This window comes from Triticum urartu, chromosome 2A, assembly GCF_056163025.1.
Source record: "Triticum urartu cultivar PI428250 chromosome 2A, HENAU_Tu73, whole genome shotgun sequence".
NCBI classification, from domain to species: domain Eukaryota; kingdom Viridiplantae; phylum Streptophyta; class Magnoliopsida; order Poales; family Poaceae; genus Triticum; species Triticum urartu.
Window position 1 is genome coordinate 36,682,689 of NC_141874.1, and position 24,414 is coordinate 36,707,102.

The window sequence follows — 24,414 nt, forward strand, 5'->3', positions numbered from 1 at the left end:
AAACACTTAGCTGCAAATTCAGCAATATTCTTACCCCATAGGACGCGAGGACTACTGAGCAAGGGGGCTGCTGATCCAGCCATGCCATGCACGCGCGTTGCTGCTGATGAAGTTGACGCCGTAGACCTTGTTCGATGGCAGGCGGCCATCGTCGAGGAAGAATGACGTGCACGCCGCCGTGCTCATCGCCGGACGACGAGGTCGCGCTCTCCATGTCTCTATCTTCTTGGCTTTCAGTTCTGGGCAGGGAACTCTGTTTTGCTCTGCTTTGGATGTGTCAAGGAAGTGAGTGTACGATGAACTTGTTGGCAAATATAGTTCTTTTGTTCTGTTACTATGGGTAGCTTCTGTGAGCATGGGTATGACCTACCAAGTCACCTTCACGCTTAGTTAATCACGTTGACAGGGAAGGTGCTCATGTAGTTTCCCCACGCCATGTGCTGGACTTGCCTCTCCAGCCGCAACTATTTTCTTTCTCTCCTCTATCCTGTTTCTCTTGTTGATATTTTGTTGCAAAGGGACCGTCTCTCCAGCTGTAGTGATTTTTCTCTCTCCCCGTCCCGAATTACTTGTCGCATAAATGGATAGTAATGGATCTATCTAGACCTAAAAATACGTCTAGATGCATCTATTTCTGCAACAAGTAATTTGAGACGAAAGAGTATTTCATAAGATGGACAAATTTATATTCGCAGAAAAAGAAGATGAACAAATTTATAAGACAACTTAATCTTTCTTACAATCTAAGTTGTGGGTAAGTGGAGTGGAAATAATTATTGTGTTTTTAAATTTTGCTGAGTGCAACCCCTTTTGAGCAAGGGAAGACTTCCTAGAGAAGATGAATGTGCCCATGGATAAGGAGCTCACATTTGAGGTCAACCTAGTCATATTAAAAAAGAAGGGTCAAACTACAACGCTCTTGCCACCGAAGAGGCAGAGCGAAGCTTTTTCGGATGCCCTCGTTGGAGAGACATTGCAGCAGACTACATGATGGAAGCTAAGAAGATGGTCTTGATGTTTCTTGGCGAACCTGATGACAACATCATGGTGTTGTACAACTCCCACGCTTACCATAGTTCCTGGTGTTGATCCAGAGTTCGTAGGCATGCTAGCTATATGTCATTAGTGCTTCGTTAAACATGTTAGAATGTATTGTTGTTATGTTGAAGTATTAAATTTTGATGTATATATATGGTATTACAATTATCGTTAAACTTAAGTATTATGTTTATTGTTATTGTTAAACCGTGCTATATGATACTAGCATATATGATATTATTATTACTGTTAAACTAAAAATTTAGCCATTTGGCAGAAGACGCTACCGTGTTATCTTTCTGGCCTAGGACCCGATACCAGTGGCGGGGGAGCATATGAGCCTGCCACTAGTAGTTACATTACCAGTGGTGGGCAGACCGCCCGTTACTACCCCAGCCGCCAATGGTGAGCTTCTTTCACCATCACTACTAGTCTATGTCGGAATAGTGAATTTAATAGCAATTTCATAATTTTTGTAAGCGTACATTCTTTTGCATGGTTCTTTCGTAACTTCATGGCGCCTCTGTGTGCTAAATATAGTGGGTGATGATCGGCGATGCAACTATTTACTTTGCTACTGGAAGCCCATTGCAGCCACTATACCATATGAATATGAGGTACATCTTCGAGTTCTATGTTTTTTTCCAATGCCTTGAGTGTCATTTTTTTGGAGATTCAAATTTATTACCATGACCATGAGATATAGCTATGTCCAGTATAACAAAATGCAGTACTCAAGTTTCTTAATGCGGTACTTAAATTTGGTTATATTTTCTCTTTGTTGTTGTGTGCTATATATTATATGGTTGTGGTTTGCGAATACATAGATACATTATTTAATTATCTTTATGATCCTAACAACAATGATCATCTGTCACATGCTAGGCCTACCCTGGTTTCTGCCTTATCCTCAAATGTACTTATGTTAGCCATGCTTGCTCCTAGGGCTCTAACTGGCATGTCTCTATTTTTTACTTCCTAACTATCCGGGTCTACAATTAAAAACAAATAAATTTCTTGTCTAGATATTAGTGATTTAGTTCAACCATCTGTTCCAGAAATTATTAATTAATAAAAAAATTACACCATTCTCGATCATGACATTTTCATGAACCTCTTTCAATTAGATAGCTACAATGTTAGCTTAATCACCTCATGATTCAAGTACTAGAAGACTTGATAATTCAACTGCTCAAAGATAAGAGAATCAAAATGGAATTACTCGTTGGTAAGCATCCAATAAAAAATGGTAGTGTAAGAGAAGTGGGCACAAGTATGTGGGTTTTGGTTGTAGTAACTTACAAAGTCACATTCTATATTTTCAATACAACTCATGCTAGATTACTGAACATTTTGTTACTCTTTCTATATTTTCTATTTACATTCCTACCAAATCTCATTTTGATATCTCTTCCATTTGTTTTCACCCATTTTCAACAATTCATTTGATTAAGCGGTTAACTTGCCGATTAATCCCTACTCGTAGGTGAAGGAAATATGCCCTAGAGGCAATAATAAAGTTATTATTTATTTCCTTATAATCATGATAAATGTTTATTATTCATGCTAGAATTGTATTAACCGGAAACATAATACATGTGTGAATACATAGACAAACAAAGTGTCACTAGTATGCCTCTACTTGACTAGCTCGTTAATCAAAGATGGTTATGTTTCCTGACCATGAACAATGAGTTGTTATTTGATTAACGAGATCACATCATTAGTTGAATGATCTGATTGACATGACCCATTTCATTAGCTTAGCACCTGATCGTTTAGTATGTTGCTATTGCTTTCTTCATGACTTATACATGTTCCTATGACTATGAGATTATGCAACTCCCGTTTGCCGGAGGAACACTTTGGGTGCTACCAAACGTCACAACGTAACTGGGTGATTATAAAGGAGCATTACAGGTGTCTCCAAAGGTAGATGTTGGGTTGGTGTATTTCGAGATTAGGATTTGTCACTCCGATTGTTGGAGAGGTATCTCTGGGCCCTCTCGGTAATACACATCACATAAGCCTTGCAAGCATTACAACTAATATGTTAGTTGTGAGATGATGTATTACGGAACGAGTAAAGAGACTTGCCGGTAACGAGATTGAACTAGGTGTTGGATACCGACGATCGAATCTCGAGCAAGTAACATACCGATGACAAAGGGAACAACCTATGCTGTTATGCGGTCTGACCGATAAAGATCTTCGTAGAATATGTAGGACCCAATATGGGCATCCAGGTCCCGCTATTGGTTATTGACCGGAGACGTGTCTCGGTCATGTCTACATTGTTCTCGAACCCGTAGGGTCCGCACGCTTAAGGTTACGATGACAGTTATATTATGAGTTTATGCATTTTGATGTACCGAAGGTTGTTCGGAGTCCCGGATGTGATCACGGACATGACGAGGAGTCTCGAAATGGTCGAGACGTAAAGATTGATATATTGGAAGTCTATGTTTGGACATCGGAAGTGTTCCGGGTGAAATCGGGATTTTACCGGAGTACCGGGAGGGTTACCGGAACCCCCCGGGAGCTATATGGGCCATAGTGGGCCTTAGTGGAAAAGAGAAAGGGCTGCCCTAGATGGGCTGCGCGCCTCCCCCTTCCCCTAGTCCTATTAGGACTAGGAGAGGTGGCCGGCCCCCTCCTCCTCTTTTCCCCCTCCGCGAATCCTATTCCAACTAGGATTGGGGGGGGGGGAATCCTACTCCCGGAGGGAGTAGGACTCTCCTGGCGCACCCCTTGTGGCCGGCCAGCCTCCCCCCCTTGGCTCCTTTATATACTGAGGTAGAGGCACCCTAGAACACACAAGTTGATCCACATGATCTATTCCTTAGCCGTGTGCGGTGCCCCATGCCACCATATTCCTCGATAATACTGTAGCGGAGTTTAGGCGAAGCCCTGCTGCTGTAGTTCATCAAGATCGTCACCACGCCGTCGTGCTGACGGAACTCTTCCCCAACACTTTGCTGAACGTGTGCTCGAACTCAGAGGTGCCGTAGTTTCGGTGCTTGATCGGTTGGATCGTGAAGACATACGACTACTTCCTCTATGTCGTGTCAGCGCTTCCGCAGTCGGTCTGCGTTGGGTACGTAGACAACACTCTCCCCCTCGTTGCTATGCATCACATGATCTTGCGTGTGCGTAGGAAAATTTTTGAAATTACTACGAAACCCAACAGTGGTATCAGAGCCAGGTTATTTATGTTGATGTTATATGCACGAGTAGAACACAAGTGATTTGTGGGCGATATAAGTCATACTGCCTACCAGCATGTCATACTTTGGTTCGGCGGCATTGTTGGACGAGACGACCCGGACCAACCTTACGCGTACGCTTACGCGAGACCGGTTCCCTCGACGTGCTTTGCACATAGATGGCTTGCGGGCGACTGTCTCTCCAACTTTAGTTGAACCGAGTGTGGCTACGCCCGGTCCTTGCAAAGGTTAAAACGGAGTCTATTTGACAAACTATCGTTGTGGTTTTGATGCGTAGGTGAGATTGGTTCTTACTTAAGCCCGTAGCAGCCACGTAAAACTTGCAACAACAAAGTAGAGGACGTCTAACTTGTTTTTGCAGGGTATGTTGTGATGTGATATGGTCAAGGCATGATGCTGAATTTTATTGTATGAGGTGATCATGTTTTGTAACCGAGTTATCGGCAACTGGCAGGAGCCATATGGTTGTCGCTTTATTGTATGCAATGAAATCGCGATGTAATGCTTTACTTTATTACTAAGCGGTAGTGATAGTCGTGGAAGCATAAGATTGGCGAGACGACAACGATGCTACGATGGAGATCAAGGTGTCGCGCCGGTGACGATGGTGATCATAACGGTGCTTCGGAGATGGAGATCACAAGCACAAGATGATGATGGCCATATCATATCACTTATATTGATTGCATGTGATGTTTATCTTTTTATGCATCTTATCTTGCTTTGATTGACGGTAGCATTATAAGATGATCTCTCACTAAAAATTATCAAGAAGTGTTCTCCCTGAGTATGCACCGTTGCCAAAGTTTGTCGTGCCCAGACACCACGTGATGATCGGGTGTGATAAGCTCTACGTCCATCTACAACGGGTGCAAGCCAGTTTTTGCACACGCAGAATACTCAGGTTAAACTTGACGAGCCTAGCATATGCAGATATGGCCTCGGAGCACGGAGACCGAAAGGTCGAGCGTGAATCATATAGTAGATATGATCAACATAAACGATGTTCACCATTGTAAACGACTCCATCTCACGTGATGGTCGGTTATGGTTTAGTTGATTTGGATCACGTAATCACTTAGAAGATTAGAGGGATGTCTATCTAAGTGGGAGTTCTTTAGTAATATGATTAATTGAACTTAAATTTATCATGAACTTAGTCCCTGATAGTATCTTGCTTGTTTATGTTGATTGTAGATAGATGGCTCGTGCTGTTGTTCCGTTGAATTTTAATGCGTTCCTTGAGAAAGCAAAGTTGAAAGATGATGGTAGCAATTACACAGACTGGGTCCGTAACTTGAGGATTATCCTCATTGCTGCTCAGAAGAATTACGTCCTGGAAGCACCGCTGGGTGCCAGGCCTGCTGCTGGAGCAACACCAGATGTTATGAACGTCTGGCAGAGCAAAGCTGATGACTACTCGATAGTTCAATGTGCCATGCTTTACGGCTTAGAATCGGGACTTCAACGACGTTTTGAACGTCATGGAGCATATGAGATGTTCCAGGAGTTGAAGTTAATATTTCAAGCAAATGCCCGAATTGAGAGATATGAAGTCTCCAATAAGTTCTATAGCTGCAAGATGGAGGAGAACAGTTCTGTCAGTGAGCATATACTCAAAATGTCTGGGTATACTAGCCACTTGATTCAATTGGGAGTTAATCTTCCGGATGATTGCGTCATTGACAGAATTCTCCAATCACTGCCACCAAGCTACAAGAGCTTCGTGATGAACTATAATATGCAAGGGATGAACAAAACTATTCCCGAGCTCTTCGCAATGCTGAAATCTGCGGAGGTAGAAATCAAGAAGGAGCATCAAGTGTTGATGGTTAACAAAACCACTAGTTTCAAGAAAAAGGGCAAAGGGAAGAAGAAGGGGAACTTCAAGAAGAACGGCAAGCAAGTTGCTGCTCAGGAGAAGAAACCCAAGTCTAGACCTAAGCCTGAAACTGAGTGCTTCTACTGCAAGTAAACTGGTCACTGGAAGCGGAACTGCTCCAAGTATTTGGCGGATAAGAAGGATGGCAAGGTGAACAAAGGTATATATGATATACATGTTATTGATGTGTACCTTACTAGAGCCCGCAGTAGCACCTGGGTATTTGATACTGGTTCTGTTGCTAATATTTTCAACTTGAAACAGGGACTACGGAATAAGCGGGCACTGGCAAAGGACGAGGTGACGATGCGCGTGGGAAACGGTTCCAAAGTCGATGTAATCGCGGTCGGCACGCTACCTCTACATCTACCTTCAGGATTAATATTAGACCTAAATAATTGTTATTTGGTGCCAGCGTTGAGCATGAACATTATATCTGGATCTTGTTCAATGCGAGACGGTTATTCATTTAAATCAGAGAATAATGGTTGTTCTATTTACATGAGTAATATCTTTTATGGTCATGCACCCTTGAAGAGTGGTCTATTTTTATTGAATCTCGATAGTAGTAATACACATATTCATAATGTTGAAGCCAAAAGATGCAGAGTTGATAATGAAAGTGCAACTTATTTGTGGCACTGTCGTTTAGGTCATATCGGTGTAAAGCGCATGAAGAAACTCCATACTGATGGACTTTTGGAACCACTTGATTATGAATCACTTGGTACTTGCGAACCGTGCCTCATGGGCAAGATGACTAAAACACCGTTCTCCGGTACTATGGAGAGAGCAACAGATTTGTTGGAAATCATACATACCGATGTATGTGGTCCGATGAATATTGAGGCTCGTGGCGGATATTGTTATTTTCTCACCTTCATAGATGATTTAAGCAGATATGGATATATCTACTTAATGAAACATAAATCTGAAACATTTGAAAAGTTCAAAGAATTTCAGAGTGAAGTTGAAAATCATCGTAACAAGAAAATAAAGTTTCTACGATCTGATCGTGGAGGAGAATATTTGAATTACGAGTTTGGTGTACATTTGAAAAACTGTGGAATAGTTTCGCAACTCACGCCACCCGGAACACCACAGCGTAATGGTGTGTCCGAACGTCGTAATCGTACTTTACTAGATATGGTACGATCTATGATGTCTCTTACTGATTTACCGCTATCGTTTTGGGGTTATGCTCTAGAGACAGCTGCATTCACGTTAAATAGGGCACCATCAAAATCCGTTGAGACGACGCCTTATGAACTGTGGTTTGGCAAGAAACCGAAGTTGTCGTTTCTTAAAGTTTGGGGCTGCGATGCTCGAACCCAAATCGGAGAAATGTGTCTTCATAGGATACCCAAAAGAAACTGTTGGGTACACCTTCTATCACAGATCCGAAGGCAAGACATTCGTTGCTAAGAATGGATCCTTTCTAGAGAAGGAGTTTCTCTCGAAAGAAGTGAGTGGGAGGAAAGTAGAACTTGACGAGGTAACTGTACCTGCTCCCTTACTGGAAAGTAGTTCATCACAGAAAACTGTTTCAGTGACACCTACACCAGTTAGTGAGGAAGCCAATGATAATGATCATGAAACTTCAGATCAAGATACTACGGAACCTCATAGATCAACCAGAGTAAGATCCGCACCAGAGTGGTACGGTAATCCTGTTCTGGAAGTCATGCTACTAGATCATGATGAACCTACGAACTATGAAGAAGCGATGGTGAGCCCAGATTCCGCAAAGTGGCTTGAAGCCATGAAATCTGAGATGGGATCCATGTATGAGAACAAAGTATGGACTTTGGTTGACTTGCCCGATGATCGGCAAGCAATTGAGAATAAATGGATCTTTAAGAAGAAGACAGACGCTGATGGTAATGTTACTGTCTACAAAGCTCGACTTGTCGCAAAAGGTTTTCGGCAAGTTCAAGGGATTGACTACGATGAGACCTTCTCACCCGTAGCGATGCTTAAGTCCGTCCGAATCATGTTAGCGATTGCCGCATTTTATGATTATGAAATTTGGCAGATGGATGTCAAAACTGCATTCCTGAATGGATTTCTGGAAGAAGAGTTGTATATGATGCAACCGGAAGGTTTTGTCGATCCAAAGGGAGCTAACAAAGTGTGCAAGCTCCAGCGATCCATTTATGGACTGGTGCAAGCCTCTCGGAGTTGGAATAAACGTTTTGATAGTGTGATCAAAGCATTTGGTTTTATACAGACTTTCGGAGAAGCCTGTATTTACAAGAAAGTGAGTGGGAGCTCTGTAGCATTTCTGATATTATATGTGGATGACATATTGCTGATTGGAAATGATATAGAATTTCTGGATAGCATAAAGGGATACTTGAATAAAAGTTTTTCAATGAAAGACCTCGGTGAAGCTGCTTACATATTCGGCATTAAGATCTATAGAGATAGATCAAGACGCTTAATTGGACTTTCACAAAGCACATACCTTGACAAAATTTTGAAGAAGTTCAAAATGGATCAAGCAAAGAAAGGGTTCTTGCCTGCGTTACAAGGTGTGAAGTTGAGTAAGACTCAATGCCCGACCACTGCAGAAGACAGAGAGAATATGAAAGATGTTCCCTATGCATCAGCCATAGGATCTATCATGTATGCAATGCTGTGTACCAGACCTGATGTGTGCCTTGCTATAAGTTTAGCAGGGAGGTACCAAAGTAATCCAGGAGTGGATCACTGGACAGCGGTCAAGAACATCCTAAAATACCTGAAAAGGACTAAGGATATGTTTCTCGTATATGGAGGTGACAAAGAGCTCACCGTAAAAGGTTACGTTGATGCAAGCTTTGACACTGATCCGGACGATTCTAAATCGCAAACCGGATACGTGTTTACATTAAACGGTGGAGCTGTCAGTTGGTGCAGTTCTAAACAAAGCGTCGTAGCGGGATCTACATGTGAAGCGGAGTACATAGCTGCTTCGGAAGCAGCAAACGAAGGAGTCTGGATGAAGGAGTTCATATCCGATCTAGGTGTCATACCTAATGCATCGGGTCCAATGAAAATCTTTTGTGACAATACTGGTGCAATTGCCTTGGCAAAGGAATCCAGATTTCACAAAAGGACCAAACACATCAAGAGACGCTTCAACTCCATCCGGGATCTAGTCCAGGTGGGAGACATAGAGATTTGCAAGATACATACGGATCTGAATGTTGCAGACCCGTTGACTAAGCCTCTTCCACGAGCAAAACATGATCAGCACCAAGGCTCCATGGGTGTTAGAATCATTACAGTGTAATCTAGATTATTGACTCTAGTGCAAGTGGGAGACTGAAGGAAATATGCCCTAGAGGCAATAATAAAGTTATTATTTATTTCCTTATAATCATGATAAATGTTTATTATTCATGCTAGAATTGTATTAACCGGAAACATAATACATGTGTGAATACATAGACAAACAAAGTGTCACTAGTATGCCTCTACTTGACTAGCTCGTTAATCAAAGATGGTTATGTTTCCTGACCATGAACAATGAGTTGTTATTTAATTAACGAGATCACATCATTAGTTGAATGATCTCATTGACATGACCCATTCCATTAGCTTAGCACCTGATCGTTTAGTATGTTGCTATTGCTTTCTTCATGACTTATACATGTTCCTATGACTATGAGATTATGCAACTCCCGTTTGCCGGAGGAACACTTTGGGTGCTACCAAACGTCACAACGTAACTGGGTGATTATAAAGGAGCATTACAGGTGTCTCCAAAGGTAGATGTTGAGTTGGCGTATTTCGAGATTAGGATTTGTCACTCCGATTGTCGGAGAGGTATCTCTGGGCCCTCTCGGTAATACACATCACATAAGCCTTGCAAGCATTACAACTAATATGTTAGTTGTGAGATGATGTATTACGGAACGAGTAAAGAGACTTGCCGGTAACGAGATTGAACTAGGTATTGGATACCGACGATCGAATCTCGAGCAAGTAACATACCGATGACAAAGGGAACAACGTATGCTGTTATGCGGTCTGACCGATAAAGATCTTCGTAGAATATGTAGGACCCAATATGGGCATCCAGGTCCCGCTATTGGTTATTGACCGGAGACGTGTCTCGGTCATGTCTACATTGTTCTCGAACCCGTAGGGTCCGCACGCTTAAGGTTACGATGACAGTTATATTATGAGTTTATGCATTTTGATGTACCGAAGGTTGTTCAGAGTCCCGGGTGTGATCACGGACATGACGAGGAGTCTCGAAATGGTCGAGACGTAAAGATTGATATATTGGAAGTCTATGTTTGGACATCGGAAGTGTTCCGGGTGAAATCGGGATTTTAACGGAGTACCGGGAGGGTTACCGGAACCCCCCGGGAGCTATATGGGCCATAGTGGGCCTTAGTGGAAAAGAGAAAGGGCTGCCCTAGATGGGCTGCGCGCCTCCCCCTTCCCCTAGTCCTATTAGGACTAGGAGAGGTGGCCGGCCCCCTCCTCTCTTTTCCCCCTCCGCGAATCCTATTCCAACTAGGATTGGGGGGGAATCCTACTCCCGGAGGGAGTAGGACTCTCCTGGCGCACCCCTTGTGGCCGGCCAGCCTCCCCCCCCCCCTTGGCTCCTTTATATACTGAGGTAGAGGCACCCTAGAACACACAAGTTGATCCACATGATCTATTCCTTAGCCGTGTGCGGTGCCCCCTGCCACCATATTCCTTGATAATACTGTAGCGGAGTTTAGGCGAAGCCCTGCTGCTGTAGTTCATCCAGATCGTCACCACGCCGTCATGCTGACGGAACTCTTCCCCGACACTTTGCTGGATCGGAGTCCGGGGATCGTCATCGAGCTGAACGTGTGCTCGAACTCGGAGGTGTCGTAGTTTCGGTGCTTGATCGGTTGGATCGTGAAGACGTACGACTACTTCCTCTACGTCGTGTCAGCGCTTCCGCAGTCGGTCTGCGTTGGGTACGTAGACAACACTCCCCCCCTCGTTGCTATGCATCACATGATCTTGCGTGTGCGTAGGAAATTTTTTGAAATTACTACGAAACCCAACAGTAGGGTCACCGAGTAGCCGATAAATTGATGAATCATCCGATTAATTGATTAACTGGCCGATTAACTTGACGATTAGTCTATTAATCCCTTACTCTGTTGTCTATGGGACATGCATGCCAACTTGAAATTAAATATTTTACTACTCCCTTTGTTCTGAAGTAAGTGTCATGGTTTAGTTCAAATTTGAACTAAAACCACGACACTTATTTTGGAAGGGAGGGAGTACCTTTTAATATTTTTTACTTAGTAGCACTTTCAAAAAAATTCAAATGACGTGAATTTTCTACAATATTAACATGGAAAAATATTTGCAATGTCACCAATGATTTGCATAAAGTGGCGACAACCCAAATATTTTCTCCATGTTCTTCTTTACAGATGGAGAAAATATATTTTCTTGGAATATTTGCAAAAAGAACATGGAGAAGATATTTGCAGGGTTACCACTCAAACTCTAACAATACCTTTAGTACAAAATTGTACAGACACTTATTTTGGGACGGATGGAGTATTACTTTAGGTACATATGTTAAAGCAGTATACCCCCCCCCCCCCCCCCTTTTTACAAAATGCATGATGTTTTACACAATCTTGAAATTGCACCTTAATTTAATTTTATACACTAGAAAAATATATGTATTGAGAAAATCGTACAAGATCTCATTTTTTATCAAGTATATTTTCAACAAGTTTTTACCTAATAATTGTCAATGATAGCAAAGTATAATCACCATTTATAAATGATATCATGTATTTAATAACAAAGATAGCAAAAATGTCAAAAACTGAATATCTCAACCATCATAATGTAGCTGATCTTTGTATAAGAGTTTGAATAATAAATTTTAAACTTGATGAAGGTGTTGCTCGTACATGTGCGCGGGCCAATTTGCTAGTTTTGAAAATAGGCTTCAAATAGCAAGCAGTTGTTAGATAACTAGTGTTAAATACATAAGATAAGTTAGGTTGCGCTTTTAGAGGCGGCACCGTGGCCATACACATATACACATAAATAGAAATTGGGGTGATATAATTTTTAATAGTTTGTGTATTCATTACTTGGGTAATTACCTCCCAAAGGTCATCATCATAAGACAAAAGAATCATGTGCTTTGTCACACTAACACTTGTAGTACACACAACACAGTAGCACTACAATAACCAAAATGGTTCCAATTATTATTACAAAAATGGATCCTAAGTCGTGTGACTTCCTTGTTTCTTTGCCCTTAGTAAAGGGGCAGGGGTTCAGCAGGAAAGGGGGTAGGCGGGACAGGTGCATGCACGTCGACATCGCCCTTATGGCGAACACATGTATAATCTACACCAATCATCATCAACATGAATGGTATAAAAATAAAGCAACTTATAAATATGACAGTTGAACCATTGCAGTCCTTCATGTACAGTGGCCATGACACGTCTAGATCAGAATATTTGTCATCACTACAAAAATGATACACAAATGGAAGATTATAATGAATTTCCCATGCCACCATAAATTTGCATAGTCTAACTCAAACCGTGGCACGAAATCCGCACAAACAAGAGAGATTCACAACACTGGTGGAGCTTACGGTAAGGGGGGGGGGGGGGGGGCCGCCCCTCCCCTCTTAGTATTCAAATTTTATATTTTGCCACCCCTCCCAAACTCAACATTCTCAAGTGCCGCCATTGCGCCGCAACACGAGGGTCTTGGAGACTTCAGATACTCTTGGCAGGACATCGCGACAAGACTAAGAAGTTCAGACTTACAAGTGTGCTTCGGTACCACCGAAGTCACCGAGAGTAACGTCGACACAAAAAGACATGATCACAAGGAGGAGAAGAGTTGTTTCCCGAAGTGAGCAAGAGTAAAGCAAGAAAACTAGAATTATTTGCGAGTAGCACAAGGAAAAACTTTTGAAAGATTTCTACCAACACCAAAGAATATTTTGTAGACAAGATTGCAGTAACTATCCGTGACAGAACAACATTTAGAAATTAAATCAAATTAGGACAGGCAAACTGAAAAATTGAACCCCTTTAAAGAAACAAAATTTTGAAAGCCAAATGGGAGAAAATGAAATGATCCCGGCATCCTGACCCGCCATGGGTCACTAGGTTTTCTTGGCGGCAGACGACCTCGACACCAATGCTCGTTCCATGGTCGTGAGGCACGATCTCATGAGCATTGCCAGGTACGGCCGCGTGTACATTGATGCCGCAAAGAAAGCACGTCCGCAAAAGGTTTTCAAGGCCAACATTGCATTCTTTGGGTTGGTGAGCGTCAGGAATACAAAGTTCTGGCTGGAGGCCAACTAGTTCGCCGATGTCACCAACGAATGGGTTCAAGCCTACCCACATTGAATATATGCCAACGGCTACGAATAAAAAGGGCCGGAGCACTGGGTTTAGGTATGCAAACGCCAGCCTTGACGACCTTCCAGCCTCCATCAACTGGAGGATCAATGGTGTGGTCGTTCCGTCAAAGACCAAAGCTATGTGGTAAGCAACACAAACCTTTGACGCTTTTGTGGTGCATACAGATAAACAACCTGCATGATTCTTCTTTCACAAATTCATGCTTTATAACTCTTGATCTCACCTATGTATCTTAGACTATGGCAGTTCTTGCAAACATATTATTACTGAATCATATGATCTTATTTTGCTCCTTCCATATCTCCAACAACTAGCAGTTATTAGCAATCACTCGGTTTTAAAACAAAATAGACTCAAACGTTCAGTAAATGCTTACTAAATTACGACCATCTCTCTAAAAAAACATGGTGTTAATTTGACAAATACAGGCAATTGGCTGCAAAATCTGCAAAGTTCTGGGCAAGAAACTCTGTTTTGCTCTGCTTTGTATGTTTCGGTCGAGGGAGTGACTGTACGATGAAAGTATTGGCAAATAAATAAGCGCTAGAAAGAGTACCTCTTTTTGCCTGTGCTTCTAGCAGTTTAGCTAGCTGCAGGATTCTAGCGGAGTGGCGCGCAGAAAACATAGGTTTTTTGTTCTGTTATGGGAAGCTTCTATCATAGTTGCCATCAGCGCTGCTACACGCGGTGGCTAGTTGCCTGGCTGTTGGACCTCTCCGTCTCCAAGTGGCTCGGCTCAGTGCTGAATCGGGGCAGAAAGCTCATAGCTGGATGCGAGGCAGTGCTTGATGACGGATGCGAAGGAAATTTTTCTCTGAAGCTGGGCTTGCCATGGCCTGGTTTTGTCCTCACGAAGCTCCGCCGGTGCTTCTATGTGCATGGCTATAACCTATCAAGTCACTTTCACGCTTCCTTGACAGCCACATGGAAGGTGCTCATGTATATTCCACATTCCAAGGCTTCCCTCTCCAGTTGCAGTTATTTTTTTCTTTCTCTCCTTTGTCAAGTTTCTCTTGTTGATATTTTGTTGGAATGGGATCTAGTCTGGCAGAGATGACAGGGATATGGGGACGAGAGAAGGCGGCGCTCCGGCCGGTTGCTCACAAAAAACAATACTTGGTGGAGAGAACATATTTTTCTCTCAAGCTGTAGTCAGTTTTCTATTTCAAAAGATGGACAAATTTATATTCGCAAAAAAAGAAGATGAACAAATTTATAAGACAACCTAATCTTTTGTACAATCTATTTTGGATGTAAACAGGGTAGAAATAATTACTTAAGATTTTTCAAGATCATTTGCCATAGTTAATTTCTACTAATATTTTGGGAGTGGCGATGAAGCATTTGACTTGATTGTCGCATGGGTCTAACCGTGGAATAAGTTTATCAGAATCAAACTTCAATGTTAAATAGGGTAAAAATATGGAATAAATTGTTTGCAGAGAACAGACTGTGGTTAACAACTGAATGGCCCGAAAATTAAGGTAAATTTTGCTAGATCGTATTGCTGATTTTCTAGACAAGTATATTGTGCAAGTTAAGGTGACGAGGATGTTTGTTTGCCGGAATCCGATTTATTCATCAATTGTCAAGGTAGATTCAGGTCGGTAACCACCTAGCGACAACTACAGCCATTGGAGCGAACCAAAGATGCGCAATCATCATTTCAGCTACCTCGTCGGAGCCAGACAAACCTTATTATATATAGTAGACAGCCGAGAAAAAATTATAACAGATAAACTACAAATGTATCCATATCTCCCTGCATTTTTGGAGGACATGATCAATTATTCTCGGTTCCTCTCATGGGGAGATAGGAATTTTTTTCCTGGCAAAGAGTGGGTTTTTTGTTGAAAATGTAACATTAAAGGGATACAAACATAAAACGCATACAACTAGTCTATGCATAGATAAGATGCACACGATCAACACCAATTCACACACAAAAAGAAAACCACACTAGCAACTAGCAAAATCAAATAAGATCGTAGCTATGCCATGGTGAAGTAAAAAAAGATAAAAACAAACGATGAAAAGGGTGATCAACAACTGCATCAGCACTAACCATCTCTTGACATCACCTGTACTACGATAAGATTCTCCAACAACAATGCCCCGCTGTCGCTGAATCCAACCACCGCCGAAGAACAAGTCCGAACAAATTCGAGCAATGTCTTAGGTAACTGACACCAGAACCTAGTCCGGGCTGTTGGCGTACAATTGGAGGATCGGTAGTTAGTGGTGAGCTACATTACATTTTAAACCAGTGGTATCTCAAAATTGGGTGCCGCTGTTGGTGTAGGACAAGTGTCGTCGCATAGTGACCGCATTCGAGCTGATGGCGATGGGGTGGAGCTGGAGCGCAGTTCTTCTGCTCAAGTGGCTGGGCGGAACAACTTCCTCGTTATTTCCATCGCCACCGGACAAAAGCGTAGCAACAAATCTGACCATCGCGCTCCAAGAGCAATCTTGCGCGTCACTCTGCTTCCATGCCTATAAAATCCACCGAAAGAAAGACACATCCAAGAAACCCCACCAAGCTGAAGTGCTAACCCATGGAGAGCACGCCGGCGGCCACCGCCAGCTCGGGCGTCGGCCATGGAGGCGGCAACGAGGGCGCGACCGTGCTCCTCCTGCCGATCCCGGGGGCGCTGGGCCACACGAACCCGATGCTGGAACTGGGCCGCCGCCTGGCGCACCACGGCCTCCGCCCCACGTTCGTCACCACCCGCCACGTGCTCTCCGTCACCCCGCCCCCCGGCGCGCCCTTCCGCGTGGCCGCCATCTCCGACGGCTTCGACGCCGGCGGCTTCGCCTCGTGCCCGGACCCTGCCGAGTACTTCTCCCGTCTGGAGGCCGTGGGGTCCGAGACGCTGCGGGAGCTCCTGCTGTCGGAGGAGGCGGCCGCGGTGCGCGTGCTGGTGTACGACTCGCACCTGCCGTGGGCGGGGCGGGTGGCGCGGGCCGCCGGCGTGCCCACCGCGGCGTTGTTCACGCAGCCGTGCGCGGTGAACGTCGTCTACGGGGAGGTGTGGGCGGGGCGGCTGGCGCTGCCGGTGACGGACGGGCGTGAGCTGCTGGCGCACGGAGCGCTGGGCTTGGAGCTGGGGCCGGAAGACGTGCCGCCATTCGTGGCGGCACCGGAGTCGCTGGCGGTGTTCCTTAAGACGTCGATTGAGCAGTTCGACGGGGTGGAGGACGCCGACGATGTGCTCGTCAACTCTTTCAGCGACATGGAGCCGAAGGTGAGTCCTACACTCGTACTTGCGTGCTCCCGCCACTCAAACCGTTTGTTTTGCTTATTTATGGGTGGTTTTGGTCTGTTAAACTGGTTTTCTCGATAGATATTTTGATAAAACCACAAGTGAGGTCCACAACAATTAATGTATACATATTTTTAGACATAGCCATAGCAAAATCACTATAAAGAAAGTTAATTACTTTCTCCAATCAGATTGAGTTTATATGACATGCACATATTCAAGGTCTACCTTGACCATCACTAAAACTAATACTACCTCTGTAAACTAATATAAGAGTGTTTAGATCACTCCTTAGTTTACAGAGGGAGTACTATATAGCACAGTAATATGTTATGTAATACCATACGAAACTGCATAGTTTGAAACTTTTTCGGAATGGTGGATTCAATGATATGTTTTTTGTGTCATATGAGTCATATTTGGTTACCCGCAAAAAACAAAGAATTATATTTGGTTACTTACACTGATGGTCAAAATTAGTCTTACAATATGTGTGTGACTTGTGACCCGAGCGACACTATGAAAATCGAGCAGGAGGTGGATTACATGAAGTTAACATGGGGAGCGAAGACTATAGGTCCCACCTTGCCATCATTTTATCTCGGCGATGATCGCCTGCCATCCAACAAGTCTTATGGTTTCAACGTTTTTGTTGATGACGCGGCATGCATAGATTGGCTTGAAAAGCAGAGCATCTCCTCTGTTGTGCTTGTATCAAATGGGAGTTACGCAAACTATGACGCGACTCAGTTGGAGGAGCTTGGCAATGGTCTATGCAATTCTAGCAAACCTTTCCTCTGGGTTGTTAGATCCGACGAGGCACACAAGTTATCTGAGCAACTCAAGGTGAAATGTGAGAAAAATGGATTAATTGTCTCTTGGTGCCCCCAGCTTGAGGTTCTAGCACACAAGGCAATTGGTATCATACCATAAACCATATTTCTTTTCCTCTTCATATGAAATGGAATTAAAAGGTTTTCTAAAATGAGAAAATAAAAATAACATTCTAATCTTTTTTCATAAATATATGTGTAGGTTGTTTTGTTACCCACTGTGGATGGAACTCGACACTAGAGGCAGTTGTTTGTGGTGTACCTCTTGTGGGAATTCCGCACTGGGCGGACCAACCCACTATCGCAAAGTATGTGGAGAGCATGTGGAGTATGGGTGTGCGATTGCGGAAGAGCGAAACTGGATCACTAAGGAGTGCGGAGGTCGAGAGGTGTGTTAGAGAGGTAATGGATGGGGATAAAAAGGACGAGTACAAAAGGAATGCTACGAAGTGGATGAAAAAGGCTAAGAAGGCAATGCGAGAAGGAGGAACCTCAGACAAGCATATCGTTGAATTCGTTGCCAAGTATTCGTCAATTTAAAGTTTCAACAATGCAGTCTTTATTTCAGGATAAGCAAGCATGCAATGATTCCAGGCATATATAGAAGTTTAGAGGAGATGGCATTTTCCATATGTAATTGGAGAGCTATCTTCTCACCACTTTGAAGGATGCTGAAATTTTCATATACCGATAGCCAGCAGGAAAATGCTTTACACATTATGTGTTGATGTAACGTTTTCTGTAAATTTATATGTGGACTGCAACTATTACTAACATGTAACTCCATACTATGAACATGGTATGTTCTTAGTGTTCCACAGGGAAAAACAAATCGCACATGTTAAAGCAAGCCGATTATTTTCTATCTCATGGACAATGCTTTAGATACATATGCAATTACTCCTACTAGCACAATGTCCGTGCGTTGCTATGAAATAATAAAAAATGCATTCATTATATAATTTGGAAATGTGTGTCGTACATGATGGCATGTTTTCATCGATGTAGCAATGAATTGAGGCTCTTTTCCATTCCTTTCCTTCTCAACAATCATTGTGTCAATGTGTCTCCTTAATCGCGCTATCGTTCCAGGAATGTAAAGCGACATCTTTCTTTCCGCCCCTCCCTCCCTCCAACCTTCACTCTCACCGGTGTGTTTGATCCCTCTTTTCAAAATATGGTACCTCTGCATATTATGGTTTTTAACAACTAAAAGTATTATTTTGATCTTCTATTTGTCGATTAGCTAGTTGAATATTCGCTTAATTCTTATTTTATTGCTATTTGATTAGTAGCCATTGTCTTCGGGCGCTCTTGCTCTAGCATTATTGTCAGTTCAAAAGTATGTTGCTCACGTTACCATAGTGATCTTGTTCTCCAAACCTTTTTGCAAATCTCTAAAATGGCCCTCATGTATTGCAATAGTTGACGTATTGTATGCCTTGTTTACAAGAACAGGTTCTTACCAACTGTTAGAGACAACATGTATTAAATTTATTATTACAAACAATGAAAAATGCACCCAGTGGAATGCCAATAGATGACGTATTCGATATCTGTGAGGCAATGTGTATTACGTAGTACAATGCCATTATTTGTGTTACTCAACCACAAAAAGATAACATTTTGGTAATCACGGCAAAAGTTGAGTCACTTATTTTGGGACGAAGGGAGTAGAAAAGAAATACTACCTTCATTAATTTCATGGTTAAAATTCATGATTTCACCTATAATTAGGCTAGGGCTGTTAACTTCTCTTTAGATGCCTTTTTTTTGCAGGGCTTTAGAGGGCTTGTTAGCTACCACACTCTTGCATGAAATGCATGTTTTTGTACGTGTATAAAGAGCCCAGAGCTCAGTCAATACAATATCGTTCCATCTCACTCTTGCTCTATACTTCTACAATCTACGTCTCTCTTCTTCGCAAACGGCGAACTCGTGGGGTGACCCGGAGGCCACTTGGTCTCCAGATGGTGGTGTGAGGCGGCTCGGAAGGGGTGGTTGGCATGTGGATTTCGTCAACGTGTATTGCTGGCAGCAAGTGCGTCTTCCAGGTGAACATTCTCCGTTGCAACGGCCAGCAGACGCAAGGCTACCGGTGCGTGCCCGAGGCTATAGGCGTGGAGGCCGGCGTGGGTGGCGGGCAGCATGGTGCCTTAGGCACGTCGGGTAGAGGTGTATGGAAGGCCACTGCCGTCATGACCGTCCGCAAACTTATGGTGGTGGTGGCTTTGTCGATGAAGGCAACAACGACGGGGCGTAAAGTGCCATCAAAGAGTTTTTTCTTCTCGGTGGCCGTCGACACAACCCGAAGGCGCTCCTCGCTGTCAGCCCGCAGGACGACCTCTCTTTCAACGCTTCTGCTTTGGGTCGGTGTTCCCTTCGCTCTATCGTTCGTGTTTGTGCTTGTCATTTCTATTGTTGTTAAAGCACCTTTGTCGCTTCGAGCGTTGCTGTCATTTCTGTCTATAGCAAGAACATGAACAGTCCATTTGATGATGTGAATGTTCTGTAATGGTGTGCAATGTAGTTGCTTTAAGGATGTAGACTTCTTTGGTATGTATCTAGTATTCCTAACAAGTGCGTCCCACTACAAGCAATTCTCTCAACATGCAAATTTTCACCTTACCAAGTGTGCCAAGTCAGCATCCACTAGCACTATTTTTCAGCCATGCACCACATCCACTACCTTCAATTCTTGCATCATGTACTCTCCAACCTCATCAAGTCATGTCTCTCATGCATGTCAGCCATATCATAATTAGTCATGTAATTATCCATGCCCTGCATCTTAGACAAGCTCATATAACTAGCATGTCATCTTATTCATTTGGTATAGGAAATTGACGGTAGACATTGTACATTAGAATGGATTAAAAAGTGAAAATCTAAATTAAAGAAGACAATACATGCATACAAGCATTGGATGGTGTGTTGACTATTAGTAAATACTAGAGCATTTTTTTCTTTAAAGCTCTACAATGCTACAAAACTTTTTAAGAGAAACATTTATGAAATAAAAAAAGGAATACCGAATATTAATCTGACAAATTGACTTGAGATGTTTTTATTAGAAAAATAATAATTATTTTATTTTGAAAATTCCTTGAACCGTTAAATTGATAACTTAACAAAATAAATGTTAGTATGTAGTAATAGTATTTCATGACTACATGTCCCCTAGTATTTCCGCAATAACGTGCGGGAAATCATCTAGTATCGTTAATCGTTCGGGGCCTTTTGCAAGCCTGTTGCATGACTTGGGTTTCACGGTCTCTTTATGGCAGTTTGTATACAATAATCCTAGACGTGCAGGCTGTTTACAGGGTTGTTACCGAGCCTTCCTTAAATCCCCATCCCCCCCCCCCCCCCCCCCCCTTTTCCAGCCGGGGTGGCCCGCCTCACTCCCCTTTCCAATCACCATTTGCCATGTCAGCATGTTATCAATCCCGGCCCGTATTTGCCTGTATGTGTAGCATTACTGGTTTGTATATGTTGTTGCCGATAGGAATATTGCCTGGTGCTCTCATCGCAACACCGATTGGCGTGGGTGTATGACTTTGCTCGGCGGATTAGACAGGTAACAGCCCCGGGCAATGACATCGCAAGCCAGACGTTGCCTGGACCCAAAGTGGCTTGGCGTGCCCGGACGCGTCCCAAAATATTAGAAATTAATTAAGAATGATCTTCAAAATCTTTATTTCTACTATGCTTACCTCCGAATTAGACTGTCAAAAAGATTAAGCTGTCTTATTTTTTGGCAAATGTTAAAAATCTGGCGTCATATCTTTTACACTAAAAATCTGGCGACCAAATTTGCCATGCGAAAACAAATAAGTTTGCCCATGTGTTTTGTTTATTATTTTCTAGGACAATTGTCTAATAAATTTGTTCATGTTTCTTTTCTTGTGAATGTAAATGTGTCCATCGTTTGAAGTAGAAAAATCACTATACCTCAAAAGATAAATATCTTCTCCTCTTCGAGTTCTTTTTTGAAAACCAACAGGAGCGCCGCCTTCTCTCCTCCAAATATCCCGGTCATCTACAACAAGTTATACATTATCTTCTTATCTACTTCCTCCGTTCTTAAATATATGTCTTTTAAGACATTTCAAATGGACTACAACATACGGATGTATGTAGACATATTTTAGACTATAGATTCACTCATTTTTGCTTCGTATGTAGTCACTCGTTGGAATCTCTAGAAAGACTTATATTTAGGAATGGAACGAGTAGTTTTCTCATGTCCACTTCTCTCTATCCATCAGCTCTCTCTTCCCATTTTTTTCTCCTTCTACTCTGACGGCTAGCACGCTGTGCAGCTGCAGGGCGCCACCGAGGCAACACAAAGGCTGATGACGGGGCAGTTTCTCCCATGGATTCCTCTCTTTTTTTTCTCCCTGGGCGCCATCCCCTTCCTACCAGATTTGTTGCGATGTAGCCCCACGTCGGCGAGCGGCACGCCTGGCGACGAGCTGCTGTAGAGGTCCTCGGCGCTGCAACGGGGCTGCTGTAGAGGATCGTCGGTGTTGTGCTGCAACCGGTGTTGCGGGGATGCGTCGTGCGAGCGCAACAAAGGGTCGTCAGTGTTTGTGCTGCGACCGATGCTGTGCGATGCTTCACGGTGTGCGCAAATGATGCGATGTGGGTGATGTGTCGCTGTTTGCAACATCACCCCTTTTGCAAAAAAAGAAAGAAAAGAAATTGCAACAAGGGTCTTGTCGCGGGAATACAAAGAAGAGTCCGGAGATGCTACGCAACATCACCTCTGTTGCAATTTATTTTTTTTGCAATAAGGGTCTTGTTGCAGGAATACAGAGAAGAAATGCAAATTTTGCAATGGTGCCCTGTTGCAGGAATTCGCGTTTTGGTAACCGAGCGAAATTCTGAGGTTCCGTGCGGTTACCGCGTTTACCGACCACCCTCGAGAAACACTCATATCAAGAAATTGCAACAAGGGTCTTGTCGCGGGAATACAAAGAAGAGTCCGGAGATGCTACGCAACATCACCTCTGTTGCAAATTTTCTTTTTTTGCAATAAGGGTCTTGTTGCAGGAATACAGAGAAGAAATGCAAATTTTGCAATGGTGCCCTGTTGCAGGAATCCGCGTTTTGGTAACCGAGCGAAATTCTGAGGTTCCGTGCGGTTACCGCGTTTACCGACCACCCTCGAGAAACACTCATATCAAGCAAAAAATCTCAAATAATTTGAAAATTTTGAATTCAAATTCTCACAGTATAGTTAAATATAGGTCATCTTTTCATAGCAACAGAACTGGTCATGGCTTGGTGGTAAAGCTAACCTTCCCTCAGCCAAGAGACGACGATTCGACTCTGGGCTTTCATGTTTTTACTTTTTGATAGTGCAAAACTTAAAAAAATGCTGCCATTTTGTTGGAGCGATCGGAGCTCGAACCCGCGACGAGCAAGAAAGAGCCAGCTGCGGTCGAATAGCCACTAGGCCAGGGTAACGTAGATGTTAATTAGAGTTAAATAACTATCTATATCGTTCTTAAAAATTTTGAATTCAAAATTTGATTATAAATTCCGTCCGAAATTTTTTCGGAATTTCACGGTTACCGTGGTAACCATGAATTCCGGTGCCCCTCGAGAAAAAAAGGTCCACTTGTGATTCAAAACCTTGGCAGGAATACAAATAAGAGGCAAAAAAAGGAGGAAGATGCTTTTGCAACAAAGGTTCTGTTGTGGCGAAGGTTTGCAACAAGGTTCTTGTTGCGGGAGAATGAAGAGGAGTGATCAGACGACTCGCGTCATATAATCGGACGGCTCATGACCCGGGCGATCTTTTAAAAAGATTAACCGACAGACACGTAGCACTCCTCATAGGAGAAACAGAAGAGAAAAAAGAAAGAAAAATAGCTGGAGAGGGTAGTCTTGGAATGTGGAATCTACACGAGCACCTTCCCTGAATCCCTGTCAAGCTTGAAAGCGACTTGCTTGATATTACTCCCTTCATTTCAAAATATAGTTCAGCCGCGCTTTCCGAGGTTTAACTTTGACCATAAATTTAACCAACAAGACCAACTACGACGGAAAAAAATAATATATAATTGAAAACTTCTTTCGAATACAAATTCACTGATATAATTTTTGCTCCCGCCATAATCGGTCTTGGTAGTTAAATTTACGGTCAAAGTTAAAACACGAGGATAGAGGAAGCACTACATTGTGAAATGGAGGGAGTAGATGATAGCCATGCTCAGAGAAGCTTCCCGTAGGAGAACAAAAAACCTTATCTTATTTGTATTCCCCGATGCATTCATTCATGGTACACTCACTCCCTTGACTGAACATCCAAAGCAGGAGGGAATTGCACGAACCACCACTTATTGGGGCTAGTGTTGCACAAAACATCTACTATACAGGTTTGTTGCAGAAAGCACCACATATTGGTGTAATACATTGCAGATAGGTCTAATCTAGTGTTTAGCTATATTAACATAATTTCAGACAAATGGATCCCGCTTGTAAGTCAATTCTAACCGGCTGATGCAAAGGAATGTGATTTTTATCCGTTTGGGTCGGCCGAGCAGACATGCATGTCCGGGTTTTTTGGGTCGGCTGGTGCACCCACCGTGGCCGACGCATTTGTCCGCGTGGTCTTAGAAAAACTAAATAGGCACAAAAAATATTTAAATTTAAAACATGAATATTAATAATACATGATTAAACATTAAAACCGCTGGCCAAAGTCCCCTTCAAACATAACTAAATATAATAAAACATAATAGAAACAAAAAG

General features: G+C 42.9%; 1 protein-coding gene across 1 annotated transcript; it reads left to right on the forward strand.

Moving 5' to 3' along the window:
* The first annotated feature begins 16,059 nt into the window (after positions 1–16,059).
* Positions 16,060–18,444, forward strand: LOC125535292 (UDP-glucosyltransferase UGT13248). Its single transcript, XM_048698346.2, has 3 exons — positions 16,060–16,798; positions 17,351–17,735; positions 17,852–18,444. Exons 1-3 carry the CDS (start codon positions 16,109–16,111, stop codon positions 18,187–18,189), a joined length of 1,413 nt encoding a protein of 470 aa, XP_048554303.2. The 5' UTR covers positions 16,060–16,108; the 3' UTR covers positions 18,190–18,444.
* Positions 18,445–24,414: the final 5,970 nt, after the last annotated feature.